The sequence below is a fragment of the Gopherus flavomarginatus genome, chromosome 15 (assembly GCF_025201925.1).
Source record: "Gopherus flavomarginatus isolate rGopFla2 chromosome 15, rGopFla2.mat.asm, whole genome shotgun sequence".
Lineage (NCBI taxonomy): Eukaryota > Metazoa > Chordata > Testudines > Testudinidae > Gopherus > Gopherus flavomarginatus.
Genome location: NC_066631.1, coordinates 1,312,514 through 1,326,431, shown reverse-complemented (window position 1 = coordinate 1,326,431; position 13,918 = coordinate 1,312,514). Strand labels below are relative to the sequence as shown.

Here is a 13,918-nt window from a genome sequence, read left to right as displayed (position 1 = left end):
CCCGGAGCGGAAGAACCCCCCGCCACCAAATTGCCACTGAAGACCCAGAGCAGAAGAAGCTCCGAGGGCCTGGGCCCCGTGAGAGTTTTCCAGGGCCCCCGGAGCAAGTGAAGGACCCTGCTCCAAGGACCCTGAAAAACTCTCGTGGGGGCCCTTGTGGGGCCTGGGGCAAATTGCCCCATTCCCCCCTCCCCCCTCCGTCTGGGCGGCCCTGTAAGCTGGATCTTCCTCATTTGCCAAGGAGCCACTGCCTGAGCCTTCAACTTCTCGGGGTCCCGAGCTTTGGTCAGTTCTCGCTAGCAGTGCAGTTCCACACAGCTCTCTCTACCTGCTGCATCTCAACCAACTGGCCAATTCTCCCAGTCTCCTCCCCTCTAGGGCCCAGGTGCCCTCTCTTAAGCCCAGCTGAGGACAGGGAGAGATCAACTGGCCAGTCACAGGTGCATTGGCCTCTTTTCTTCCCTTGTTCCCCCATGACAGCAAAGCTAGTGGGTTTATGTTTTAATGCCCCTTTGTGGATCTGAATTTGAGGGCTCCCTGACAGCCTGTCTTAGACTGACCCCTCTTTCCTGAGGAACTTGGATTTGAATTGCTTGCCAGTCCTTTTTTTGTATTTATGACTGGCCTTTGCTCTTTGATTTCTGTTTCTCTCTGTTTCTGGCGTGCGGGGGAGAGGGAGATTCAGATTGGGGGACTAGAGGGTCACTGGGGTTTAAAGTAACCAGAACACCTCTCCTTTGGTGCAGAAGCCCTGGAGGGGAAGGAAGAGACGGAGAAGGGCTGTCTCCTGTCTGAAATCTGTGCAAGCTTTGTGCAGGTGTCTGATCTGGCTCTGGGGAGGGATGTGAATCTGGTTCCGTCTCCTCCCACACAGCTCTTTGCTACTACAGCCCAGGGCTGGCTGGTAGGAGCTGAGGCAAGGTCCCAGACATGAGGTACTGGGGTTGGCTGGGGGCAGGTTTCTGTCTCCCTGACTGACAAGCTTCTTTGGATTCACAGCTTCTGTCCATGTTTGAGGAGAACTATCCCGAGACCCTGAAGCGCCTGTTTGTAATTAAAGGTGGGTTTAACCGCAATGCAGGGCAAGATTTGTATGCTTCCCCTCCCCGCCCAACTGTGCAGTTGCATGCACACGCACACATACATGCATGCACACACATGCATATACATGTGTGAGCTGGGACAGCAGACTTGCATTTGGAGGAGATGCTGCATGCACATCTCTGCCCCCCGGAGACAGAAACACGGAACACCCAATCTGGAGGGTGCTCTGGGCAGACCCTCTACCTTTGCCACTTGGGGTACAGAGCTAGTATCCAGCTGGGGGAGCATGGTTGTTTGTGGCATGGCCCAGTAGGAGATACCACAGTCAGCCCAGGAGATGCACCATGTTGTTGACCACGTGGTATGTTGTTCTCCCATCTCTATCACATTGGCACAGCACTGGCGCTCCAGGGCAGGGATCGGTGAGAGACATGAGGAAGGCATTTCAGATCCCTGGCACGGGTGGCACAGGAGGTGGAAAGCCAGGTGAGAGGATGGTATGAAGGATTTCTTGCCCATGATGCTATGTTCTCTCTGTACCATCTTTGCAGCTCCCAAGCTCTTCCCTGTGGCCTACAACCTCATCAAGCACTTACTGAGTGAAGACACCCGTAAGAAGATTGTCGTCCTGGGAGGTGAGTTTGACCCTGCCCTCTAACCCTGCCTTGCACCTCCTCTCCCAGCCTAACCCGTGGGCTCCCAGTGACCAGTTCCAGAGCCCCTTTTCTAAGGAGAAGTTGCTGCCCAGACTGAGTCTAACCCCTGCTGCTCAGTACAGGGACATCAACAGACTGATGCTTCCTGTTGCCTAGTTGATGCCCCAGTCCCACCATTCACAGAGAGTTGTTCCATTTGGGCACAGAGGGTCTCGTGATGATCACGATGCTGGGCAGGATAAATGAACCCATTCTAAGCGTCTTTGTACGTCTCACTAGCTCAGCGGGGCTGGGGCTGATCAGCAGCTGGATAGGAGACCTCCCAGAAAGACTAGGTGGGTGTGAGGTGATGTGGTGGCAGTGCTGCTGCCAATGCCCCTGTGTGGCACTAGGGGGCAGCGTGCTGCTGGAAGTGCCATATTTCAGATGAAATGTAAAACCAAGCTGGAGTGTTTAACTGCCTGTGGGTCTCTTTGTAAATTGATCCACCCTCCTGGCCAAGTTTCAGTTTTCAGGGCCACACCTTGTCTCCTTAAATCTCCCCCACCCCCCTTTCACTGCCTGTCCTGCAGTCGCCTGTGGTCTTCCCCAGAGGCTGGTGCAGTGATGTACATAGTCTGTAAAGCCCTTGGAACTAGAGCTGTCAAGCAATTAAAACAATTAATCACGATTAATCATGCTTTTAAGTGATAATAGAATACCATTTATTTAAATATTTTTGGATGTTTTCCACATTTTCAAATATATTGATTTCAGTTACAACACAGAATACAAAGTGTACAGCGCGCACTTTATATTTATTTTTATTACAAATATTTGCACTGTAAAAAACAAAAGAGAGAGTATTTTTCAATTCACCTAATATAAGCACTGTAGTGCAATCTCTTTACCGTGAATGTTGAACTTACAAATGTAGAATTATGTACAAAAAATAATTGCATTCAAAAACAAAACAATGTAAAACTTTAGAGCCTACAAGTCCACTCAGGGCTACTTCTTGATCAGCCAATCGCTCAGACTAACAAGTTTGTTTATATTTTTGCAGGAGATAATGCTGCCTGCTTCTTGTTTACAATGTCACCTGAAAGTGAGAACAGGCGTTCACATGGCACTTTTGTAGCTGGCATCACAAGATATTTACATGCCAGATGCGCTAAAGATGCATATTCCCTTCATGCTTCAACCACCACACGTGTCCATGCTGATGACAGGTTCTGCTCGATAATGATCCAAAATAGTGCAGACTGACACATGTTCCTTTTCATCATCTGAATCAGATGCCACCAGCAGAAGGCTGATTTTCTTTTTTGGTGGTTCCGGTTCTGTATTTTCCGCATCAGAGTGTTGCTCTTTTAAGACTTCTTAAAGCCTGCTCCACACTTTGTCCTGCTCAGATTTTGGAAGGCACTTCAGATTCTTAAACCCTGGATCGAGTGCTGTAGCTGTCTTTAGAAATCTCACATTGGTCCCTTCTTTGCGTTTTGTCAGATCTGCAGTGAAAGTGTTCTTAAAATGAACAACATGTGCTGGGTCATCATCTGAGACTGCTGTAGCATGAAATATATGGCAGAATGTGGGTAAAACACAGAGCAGGAGACATACAGTTCTCCCCCAAGGAGTTCAGTCACAAATGTAATTAACACATTATTTTTTGAATGGGCGTCATCAGCATGGAAGCATGTCCTCTGGAATGGTGGCCGAAGCATGAAGGGGCATACGAATGTTTAGCATATTGGGCATGTAAATACCTTGCAACGCCAGCTACAAAAGTGCCATGCAAATGCCTGTTCTCACTTTCAGGTGACATTGTAAATAAGAAGTGGGCAGCATTCTCTCTTGTAAATGTAAACAAACTTTTTTGTCTTAGTGATTGGCTGCACAAGAAGTAGGACTGAGTGGACTTGTAGGCTCTAAAGTTTTACATTGGGTTTTTTTGAGAGCAGTTATGTAACAACAAAATTCTACATTTGTAAATTGCACTTTCACAATAAAGAGATTGCACTACAGTACTTGTATGAGAGGAATACTATTTCTTTTCTCATTTTTACAGTGCAAATATTTGTAATAAAAATAATATAAAGTGAGAATTGTACACTTCGAATTCTGTGTTGTAACTGAAATCAATATATTTGAAAATGTAGAAAAACATCCAAAAATATTTAATAAATTTCAATTGGTATTCTATTTAACAATGCGATTTAAACTGCAATTAATCACAATTACTTTTTTAATCCCCATTCCCTTTTTTGCATTAATCGTGTGAGTTAACTGTGAGTAATTGACAGCCCTGCTTGGAACCCTTGTGTTAAAAGAATGAAAAAATGTCAGATCATTAAAGGGAAACAGTCAGGTGAGCCAGGGCACCTTAATATTGTGACCTGTGTATTTCCTTCTCCACTTTTTGGCTTTCTTCTTGAAACAAAACTCAGTGTGAGCTCCCCCTGCTGGCTCTGTGCTGCTACTGGGCCAACAAACCCTGTTCCCAGGCTGGCAGAGCTCGCGCCATGGTCACGCCATTTCCTGCACAGGCAGCAATGGAAGCAAAAAGCCATCATTCAGCTGAGCCCCATGTGCGTCAGTGGAGGGAAGGAGGTGGCAACCCAAACTCAGCGCATTTCATGTTGTGACACTGGCTTGAGAGCCACGGGGAGTGGAGTCCGCAGCTGTGGCCAATGCACCTCGAGCTTCACTGTTTTTAGTAATGACCAGCAGGGTTCCGGGCCAGAGCTTACAGTCTGAACAGACAAGCCAAACCCAAGGGGGGGCGTTCTCAGCCCTGTTTCATGGGTGCGGGCACTGAGAGCCAGAGAAACTCAGTGACTTCCCAAGAGCTGGGAATTGAAGCCAGCTCTCCTGAGTCCCACTCCAGCGCCTCCCCCCTAAGAGCTCACTGTCTCTCTCCTCCGAGCTGAGGGCGTAGCCCCACCAGTGGGAGCCAGCTGGTCACTCTCCATGGCCCCTTCAGTCGTTGGCCTGTTTGCTAAGACTGCCCCCAAGGGAGCCAGTGAGGAGATGGGTGCTGTTCTCTAAACCGGCAGGCTGGGTTAGGCTGGGGTCCAGGCAGTGGCAGAGGGCAGAGCCAGGTGCTGTCGGGATAACACCATCCTATGCTAATAAGGCACCTTGGCCAGCGCCTCTGATCCCTCCCCATTGTCACAAGACTATACGCACACCTGTGTCACACAGGGCTGGGCTGACAACCGCCAGCTCGCTCCAGCCATTGGCCATGGGGATGGGGTTCAATCCTTGCTAGCCCAGGCTGGCTTTGGACCTGGGCTGTGACGTGATGGCACGAGGCAGAGAGTGGAGCCAAACGTTCGGGCCTGGCCTGTTCTGAAGCAGGGCCAAGCTTGGCAGCCATCGCTGTCCTGGCCTTTAGTGCTGTGTGTTCTGTGTGTCACTGACACAGAAATGCCCCCTTGAGAGCAGCTGTGGGAGCACATGGGCACTGGAGATCGCTGCCAGGGACTCACCCTTTGGCTCCTAACCCGTGTGCTCTGTGCTGAGCCCCCTGCACTTCTTAGCTCAGCTGTCCAGACACGGTCAAACTACAAGGCTGACGTTGGTTCCATTTCCCTTGGTTAACTCAGCTCCTTGGCAGGATCCCTGCGGAGCACAGAGCGTTTCTTGTCTCTGCCCCTCCTCTCCTTGTCTTGGCTAAGGTGGCGGGGGGGATGGCTAATGAGTGGGTCTGCTATGCGCCAAGCCAGTTTCCACCACGCCAGAAACTGCGCCACCCCAGCTCCATGGCATCACCACTCCCAACGCTCGCATGCTGCTGTGGAAAGACCTAGGGAGGGACTGGAAGCGCTAATAGATCGTTTCCACCTCTCAACCCCTCTGGTTTTGTTCCCTCACCCAAGGAACTTAGCATGCTGTAGGCACCTGTGTTCCCTTCTGCCCTGTGATCCCAGCAGAGCAGAGGGTCCCTGTAGCAGGGTGGTTACCCGCTCCTGCCCTTCGGGGCTTAAAACAGTCCAGGAGAGGGCTGGGGCTGGGGCAAGAAGCCTGGGCTGATTGGGGGAGAGTAGGCTCAGCTCGGCCACGACCCATGAGGCCCAGCTGGCCCCTGTATAAAAAAGCTGTGAGCCAGGAGCCCAAACAGTCTCTCTCTGCGTTCAGAGAGAGAAGGGCCTGGCTGCAGGGAGTTTAACTAAGTGCCTAGAGTGGAGCAGGGCTGGGGAAGGGCCAAGGGAGTTGGGGAGTTCTGGCCTAGGAAGCCCCAGGCTGTGGCCTAGCATTGGGCCAATGGGTACTGGGGGTTGCAGAGGGCAGCCCAGGGGTAGGCCAAGGCAGCAAGTCCAAACTCAACCTTGCCAGTGATGAGTAGGCTGATACTGCAGTCTGCCCCGGGGCGCGAGGACTAGACAATGACTGGCAGTAGCCATATACTGAGGTGAGGTGGGAATCGTGTGTGGGAGTTCCCTGGGGAAGGGACACCCTAAGACTGACACTGCCAGGGGGCAGCACCCCAGCTCTCAGGACACTGGAGTTAACAGAGGGACATGGGAGCCAAGCGGTAGTGGATCAGGTGCTCCAGGCTGGAAATCGAGCTAATTCCTGGAACAGGCTAGCAGGAGGTGCCGCAGGCAGGAGCGGTGCCAGAGTTTTTGGGCGCCCTAGGCGGGGGTCCTTCCGCGCTCCCGGTCTTCGGGGCACTTCGGCGGCGGGTCCCGGAGCGAGTGAAGGACCTGCCGCAGAATTGCTGACGACGACCCAGAGTGCAGAAGGACCCCCGCCGCCGAATTGCCACCAAGGGCGGCAAAATGCCGCCCTCCCAAATCCTGGCGCCCTAGGCGACCACCTAGGTCTCCTAAATGGAAGCGCCGGCCCTGGCCGTAGGGCTGAGTCCCACATCCTTACAGTCCCCCTGCCCCCCACTACAGCTCTCTAGCCAGAGGGCACCTCCTGCAGGTGTAACCTCGCTGCTTCTCTCTCTTCTGCCAGCAAACTGGAAGGAGGTCTTGCAGAAGTACATCGCCCCCGAGGAGATCCCTGTGGTGTATGGGGGAACCCTCCGGGACCCAGATGGGAACCCCAAGTGTGTGACCAAGGTACAGTGACCCCATCCTGAACACCAGCATCCCCCACTTGCATGCTGGGGTGTCAGCCACTGCTCCTCCAGTCACAGCCCAGCTCTGCTAGTGCAGCAACCAGCTGGGGAGCCCAGTGGGAGACATGGCAGGGAGGAGGTCTCTGGACTCCAACACAGGAGTCCTCTCAGTCATCTTGTGTCTGTGATCCCAGGGTGGGAGCGATATCGGGGTGTGTGTGTGTGTGCGCGTGTGTGTGCGCGTGTGTGGTGCCCTCGTGGCTCAGGGCCTGGTTCTCTCAGGGCCTGGTTCTCTCTCATTCCAGATTAACTACGGCGGTGACATCCCCAAGAAGTACTACGTGCGGGACCAGCTGAAGCAGCAGTACGAGCACTTAGTGGTCGTGAACCGGGGCTCCTCCCACCAGGTGGAATATGAGATCCTCTTCCCAGGCTGCGTCCTCAGGTAGGGAGAGCTGGTGCAGAGCTGTCCCCGGGGCTACCAGCAACACATGGGCCCCACTTGGGGTGAGCAGATAACAGGGGCTGCATGAGGGTGAATGGGGTGGCAGTGCCAGGACATGGGTCATCCCAGCTTGGGTCAGACAAGCTACCTAAGGTTAATGAGTTCTGGGTCACACCAACTACCCGGGCATGACCCTGAAGTCAAGGTGAGCCCACTGAGTATGTGTGGGGTGATTCCTGAGGCATGGGTTAGCCCCACTGTATTAGGGGAGGATGGATGGCAAGGTCTGGGTCAGCACCACAGGCTGCGGGGTGGTACCAAGGTCTAGGCCAGCCTCATTGTATTGGGGCGGAGTGGTTATGAGGGGAAGGGGTCATGGGAGCCCCCGGTGTCTAAGGCCTGTGTCCCACCAGGTGGCAGTTCATGTCCGAAGGGGCCGACGTGGGCTTTGGGGTCTATCTGAAGACTAGAATTGGGGAGCGGCAGCGAGCTGGCGAGATGATGGAGGTGCTTCCAAACCAACGTTACAATGCCCACCTGGTGCCTGAGGACGGCTCCCTCACCTGTTCCGTGGCCGGCATCTGTAAGTGGCTCCCTCTCCCTTGCCGCTGGGAGCTTCCCCATCTGTTGGCTGCAGAGACCATGCTGAATCTGCTGGGGGGAGGAGTTGGGACTTAGAGGGCACCATCTCTCCCGGCATTTATGGAAAGAAAATACAGAGAATTCCTCAGTAATTGAAATGCTAATTTCTGGCCAGTCTTGGAGCTTCCCTCCAGCTGCAAGTTAATCTGTCAACTGGAAATGCTGCCCTAAGCACAAGTTTCTGCCCTGTCAATACCCAGGGCCTGTTCTGGCCCAAGGCGTCACTGACACTACTTCATGTGGGCTGGGAAATGGCTGGATGATGTGGGAAAAATGAAGCTGGCTATTTAAGCCTGAATAACTCACATCAGCTTGCATCACAGATACAGAACGCTTCGCTCATTAGTCTGTCTGATCTTACCCATGTAACAGAATCAGCCAGTTCAACCAGAAACCCATTCAGGTGATAAGTAGCCTTTGCTGAGATTACTCTGTAAACTAGAACCTCAGCAGGATTTCCAGGAGGAGGTTTCTGGGCTTTCCCTGGGAACCCATTCTGCTGAATTAAAATACAAAGAAGGAGCCGTCAGACTCCTTCAAAGTTGTATCTAAGCTCTTTATATAGAACTATTTCATACATGGCCATTTAAATAAGAACATAAGAATGACCACACTGGGTCAGACCAAAGGTCCATCTAGCCAGGTATCCTGTCTTCTGACACTGGCCAATGCCAGGTGCCCAAGAGGGAATGAACAGAACAGGTAATCATCAAGTGATCCATCTTGTTGTCCATTCCCAGCTTCTGGCAAACAGAGGCTTGGGACACCATCCCTGCCTATCCTGGCTAATAGCCATTCAGGGACCCATCTTCCATGAATTTATTTAGTTCTTTTTTGACCTCTGTTATGGTCTTGGCCTTCACAACATCCTCAGGTTGACTGTGCATTGTATGAAGAAATACTTCCTTTTATTTGTTTTAAACCTGATGCCCATTAATTTCATTTGGTGACCACTAGTTCATGTGTTCTGAGAAGGAATAAATAACATTTCCTTATTTACTTTCTCCACACCAGTCACAATTTTATTTCCGCCCCCCCATGTTGTCTCTTTTCCAAGCTGAGAAGTCTGAGTCTTTTAATCGTTCCTCATATGGAAAACTTTCCATACTCCTAATAATTTTTGTTGTCCTTTTCTGAACCTTTTCCCATTCCAATATATCTTTTTTGAGATGGGGCAACTACATCCGCACACAGTATTCAAGATGTGAGTGTACCATGGATTTATATAGAGCCAATCTGATATATTCTGTTTTATTATCTATTCCTTTCTTAATGATTCCCAACATTCTGTTGGCTTTTTTGACTGCCGCTACAGATTGAATGGATGTTTTCAGCGAACTATCCACAATGACTCCAAGTCTTTCTTGAGTGATAACAGCTAATTTAGATCTTGTCATTTTATATGTATAGCTGGGATTATGTTTTCCAATGTGCATTACTTTGCATTTATCAACACTGGATTTCATCTGCCATGTTGTTGCCCAGTCACCCAGTTTTGAGAGATCCTTTTGTAGCTCTTTGTAGTCTGCCTGGGATTTAACTATCTTGAGTAGTTTTGTGTCATCTGTAAATTTTGCCACTTCACTGTTTACCCCTTTTTCCAGATCATTTATGAATATATGGAATAGGACTGGTCCCAGAACAGACCCCTGGGGGGAACCCTATTTACTTTTCTCCATTCTGAAAACTGACCATTTATTCTTACCCTTTTTTTCTATCTTTTAACCAGTTACCAATCCATGTGAGGACCTTCCCTCTTATCCCATGACAGCTTACTTTGCTTAAGAGCCTTTGGTGAGGAAACTTGTCAAAGGCTTTCTGAAAATCTAAGTCACTATATCCCCTGGATCCCCCTTGTCCACAAGCTTGTCAGCCCCCTCAAACAATTCTAGCGGATCGGTGAGGCAATGATTTCCCTTTACAAAACACCATGTTGATTCTTCCACAACAAATTATGTTCACCTATGTGTCTGACCATTCTGTTCTTTACTATAGTTTCAATTATTTTGCCCGGTACTGAAGTCAGGCTTACAGGACTGTAATTGCCAGGATCACCTCTGGAGCCCTTTTTAAAAATTGGTGTCACATTAGTTATCCTCCAGTCTTTTGGTACAGAAGCTGATTTAAATGATAGGTTACAAACTACAGTTAGTAGTTCTGCAAGTTCACATTTGAGATCCTTCAGAACTCTTGGGTGAATCCCATCTGCTCCTGGTGACTTATTACTGTTTAGTTTATCAGTTTGTTCCAAAACCTCCTGATGACACCTGGGACAGTTGCTCTGATTTGTCACCTAAAAAGAATGGCTTAGGTTTGGGAATCTTCCTCACATCCTCAGCCATGAAGACCAACGCAAAGAATTCATTTAGTTTCTCCACAATGGCTTGTCGTCCTTGAGTGCTCCTTTAGCATCTTGATTGTCCAGGGGCCCCACTGGTTGTTTTGCAGGCTTCCTGCTTCTGATGTACTTAACTTTTATTTTGCTGTTACTTTTTGAGTCTTTGGCTAGCTGTTCTTCAAATTCTTCTTTGGCCTTTCTAATTATATTTTTACACTTCATTTGCCACTGTTTATGCTCCTTTCTATTTTCCTCACTAGGATTTAACTTCCACTTTTTAAAGGATGCCTTTTTGCCTCTCACTGCTTCTTTTACTTTGTTTAGCCACAGTGACTTTTTTGGTTCTCTTACTATGTTTTTTAATTTGGGGGATACATTTAAGTTGAGCCTCTATTATACTATCTTTAAAAAGTTTCCATGCAGTTGCAGGGATTTCACTTTTGGTGCTATACCTTTTAATTTCTGTTTAACTAAACTCATTTTTGTGTAGGCCCCCTTCCTGAAAGTAAATGCTACAGTGTTAGGCTGCTGTGGTGTTTTCCCTGCCACAGGAATGTTAAATTCAATTATATTATGGTCACTATTACCAGGCGGTCCAGCTAGATTCACCTCTTGGACCCAATCCTGCACTCCACTTAGGACTAAATCAATAATTGTCTTATCCTCTTGTGGGTTCCAGGACTGGCTGCTCCAAGAAGCAGTCATTTAAGGTGTCAAGAAACTTTATCTCTGCATCCCGTCCTGAGGTGACATGTACCCAGTCAATATGGAGATAGTTGAAATCCCCTATTATTTATTTTTTTATTTTAATAGCCTCTCTAATCTCCCAGAGCATTTCACAGTCACTATCACCTTCCTGGTCAGGTGGTCGGTAATATATCCCTACTGCTATATTCTTATTCTTAGAGTATGGAATTACTATCCATGGAGATTCTGTGGTACAGTTTGGCTCATTTAAGATATTTACTTCATTTGATTCTATGCTTTCTTTCACATGTAATGCCACTCCCCCACCAGCATGACCTGTTCTGTCCTTCCAGTATATTTTGTACCCTGGTATTACTGTGTCCCATTGATTATCCTCATTCCACCAAGTTTCTGTGATGCCTATTTTATCAATATCCTCGTTTAACATGAGGCACTCTAGTTCAGCCATATTATTATTTAGACTTCTAGCATTTGTATATAAGCCCTTTAAAAAGTGTCACTTTTTAGCTGTCTGCCATTACATGATGTAATTGAATGGGAATCTTTTTTAATTTGACTTTCTCATCAGATCCTACCCATATTTTATCATCTTCCATCCTCTTCTCCTTACTAGGACATAGAGCATCTCCATTAATAGATCCTCCCACCAAGGGCTGCCTCTGGCCAAACCTTGTGCTCCTCCATGCCTGTCAGCTTTCCCCCAGTTCTTAGTTTAAAAACTGCTCTATGAATAGGGTGTTAATGCAACCTCCCTCTGGGGAGCTGATATCTCCCAGATCTGTATCCTCCAGCCACTAACGGGCAAAATAACTACCCCCATTCACAGGTCTGGTTCTGTCCAGCTAGGGGCAGTGCCCATGGATCTCTTCTTTGCACTGAGTGTGGAGTAACCTCTCTACCCTCCTCCTGCAGATGTTCTGCGGTTTGACAACACCTACAGCTACCTCCATGCCAAGAAGGTCAGCTACACAGTGGAGGTTCTGCTGCCAGACAAGAAGTCAGAGGAGCAGATCCAGCAACTGGAAGAGACCATGAATGAGTCGGACCTCAACAATGCCCACCAGTGATGGCTTTTAGAGCTCCCTCATCGTCTGACCCCCACCGCCAGCCCCACTCCCATCTCTCTCTGCACAAGCAAACCCAGGGCTTCCCCCAGACCCACCCAGCCATGGGGAAGTGAAAGTGGAACCATTCTCTAGAGAACCTCTGCTAGTTGCCATTAGAACATTCAGGCACCTTCTCTGGAGTGATCTTTTGGGCATTCCCTCATCCTGGACTGGCTGCGGAGGGGGTGTTTGTAGGCAGGGGCGTGGATGCTGCAGAGTGGAAGGTTTCCATCTCTTCCTTGCAGCTGCCTAGAATGAACATAGCTGAGCTGGGAAGTCAGCGTCTGGGATCTAGCAATCGGTGCCCAGACATGCAGCAGTTCAGGCTGCCAATCCAGCCAGCATCTGCCAGGTTAATATGTCCCTGATCTGAACTCTGGGCTTTAAGCACCTGGGGGTTAGGGGAGGGTCATGGGGTGTTCAGGAGGGAAACCCCTTGTATTATCAGTAGGTTTGTCCTCGACATGGGCTGAGCTGAAAACATGGGGGGAAAGGGGCCCTTCTTGGCACTTGTATAGCACAATGAGGTGCAACAGCTGAGAGTCCAAGTCTTAGGGTGGTAGCAGCTGGTGTTGGTGGCAAGGCCCTGGCCATCCAGGCGGGCAGAGTGCCCCTTCTTCCCCACCCCTCCAAAAACCTCCCCAGCACTTGTCTGTATAATTCAGTGCCTTGCTCATTAACATTCACACCTAACAAAGGGCTGGAGCTTCCCTGGGGCCAGTGGATCCAGGCTCCACAGTCCCAGGGGGCATCGCTACCCATAGCACCATAGTGAGGCTTGCACTGGGCTCCCGTGCCCCAGTATGCCCTAGAGGGGCAGGGATCTGTAAAGACCAATCGGCTACAAGGGAGTGGAGCAACTTGAGAAAGCAAATCACAGTGGGGAGGAGGGGCAGGGCCTGGGCCTGGGGAGTGGGAAGCACATAGTGGGCGGGGAAGCTTGTGTGGGGCATCTTCCACCGTAACATCAAAATCAATAATACAGAGCAAATCCCAGAGATGGCAATATCACCATTCATGCTCCCCTCCTTGCCCCCAGGGCTGGCCTGAGACATAAACACATGTCATTGCACTTTAAGGAGGACCCAGGCATTCAGAAGGTGGCCTGACCTATCTTCCCCCTCTGGGAAGGAAATTCATGGTTGGCCTCTCTCTTCTACGGTCCCAGCAGGAAGCCTGGCCCCTGCCAATCATAAAGCCACCCCCAGCCCATCCTGGGGCACTAGGAGGGGAGGTTCCCATGAGACTCACACCCAGTGAAGCTTTCAACAATCTTTCCAGGTCAACATCAAGAGACAGTGAGGTGCTCCAGGGCCACTGAATTCCTGACCACTCAGCTGGCCCAGAGTTACTTGCAATGAGAACATTGGTTCTGAATGCAGCTGTTGTCCATTTCACTGACTTCCCAACCCTCAGCCTGCAGAACCTGATCCCCATCCACAGGGGAAAGGGAGCAGCACTAGGGTTGGGGTAGGAAAAAGACTGCACACACTGCGTTAAGGGTGCAAATGGAGCAAGTGGAAATGCCTGAGCCAAAGACACATCAGAAAGCCAGCTCTAGATTGGAACCAAGATGGCTCAAGCAGCCACAAGCAAGTGGAGGTCTCCCATGCAGTTGCACCATGTTCTGGAACACAGAGAAACAGCCAGTGCAAATTGTACGTGCAGCAGATCCTAGAGACAGCAAAGATGGGCGTTAGTCCCTGTGCAGCTCTGATTTTCAAGGACATCTCTCGAACAGCCAAGCATGGTGTCAATATGGGAAAGCACAGACCATAAAGGGGGAACTGGTGGATTTCATGAAGGACAAATTCCTCCCAAGTTTTGAAGAAGTCCCGAGGCAGGAACACTCACTCAGCTGTTTGGAAAAGATATGGCACTTTTTATTCTTTGGATCATGGACAGTAGAAGAAAATAATAAGTTAA

General features: G+C 49.5%; 1 protein-coding gene across 4 annotated transcripts in view; it reads left to right on the top strand.

Annotated features, from left to right (window-relative positions):
- The window catches only part of SEC14L2 (SEC14 like lipid binding 2), a 67,905-nt gene extending 54,980 nt beyond the window's left edge, over positions 1 to 12,925 (top strand). For all 4 annotated transcript variants that reach the window (XM_050923855.1, XM_050923853.1, XM_050923854.1 and 1 more), the window contains 6 exons: positions 1,000 to 1,060; positions 1,596 to 1,679; positions 6,648 to 6,754; positions 7,059 to 7,198; positions 7,612 to 7,781; positions 11,799 to 12,925. In XM_050923855.1, the coding sequence (XP_050779812.1) occupies positions 1,000 to 1,060; positions 1,596 to 1,679; positions 6,648 to 6,754; positions 7,059 to 7,198; positions 7,612 to 7,781; positions 11,799 to 11,953 (717 nt within the window). In that variant the 3' untranslated portion in view covers positions 11,954 to 12,925. The remainder of the gene's footprint in view (positions 1 to 999; positions 1,061 to 1,595; positions 1,680 to 6,647; positions 6,755 to 7,058; positions 7,199 to 7,611; positions 7,782 to 11,798) is intronic.
- The last annotated feature ends 993 nt before the right edge of the window (positions 12,926 to 13,918 follow it).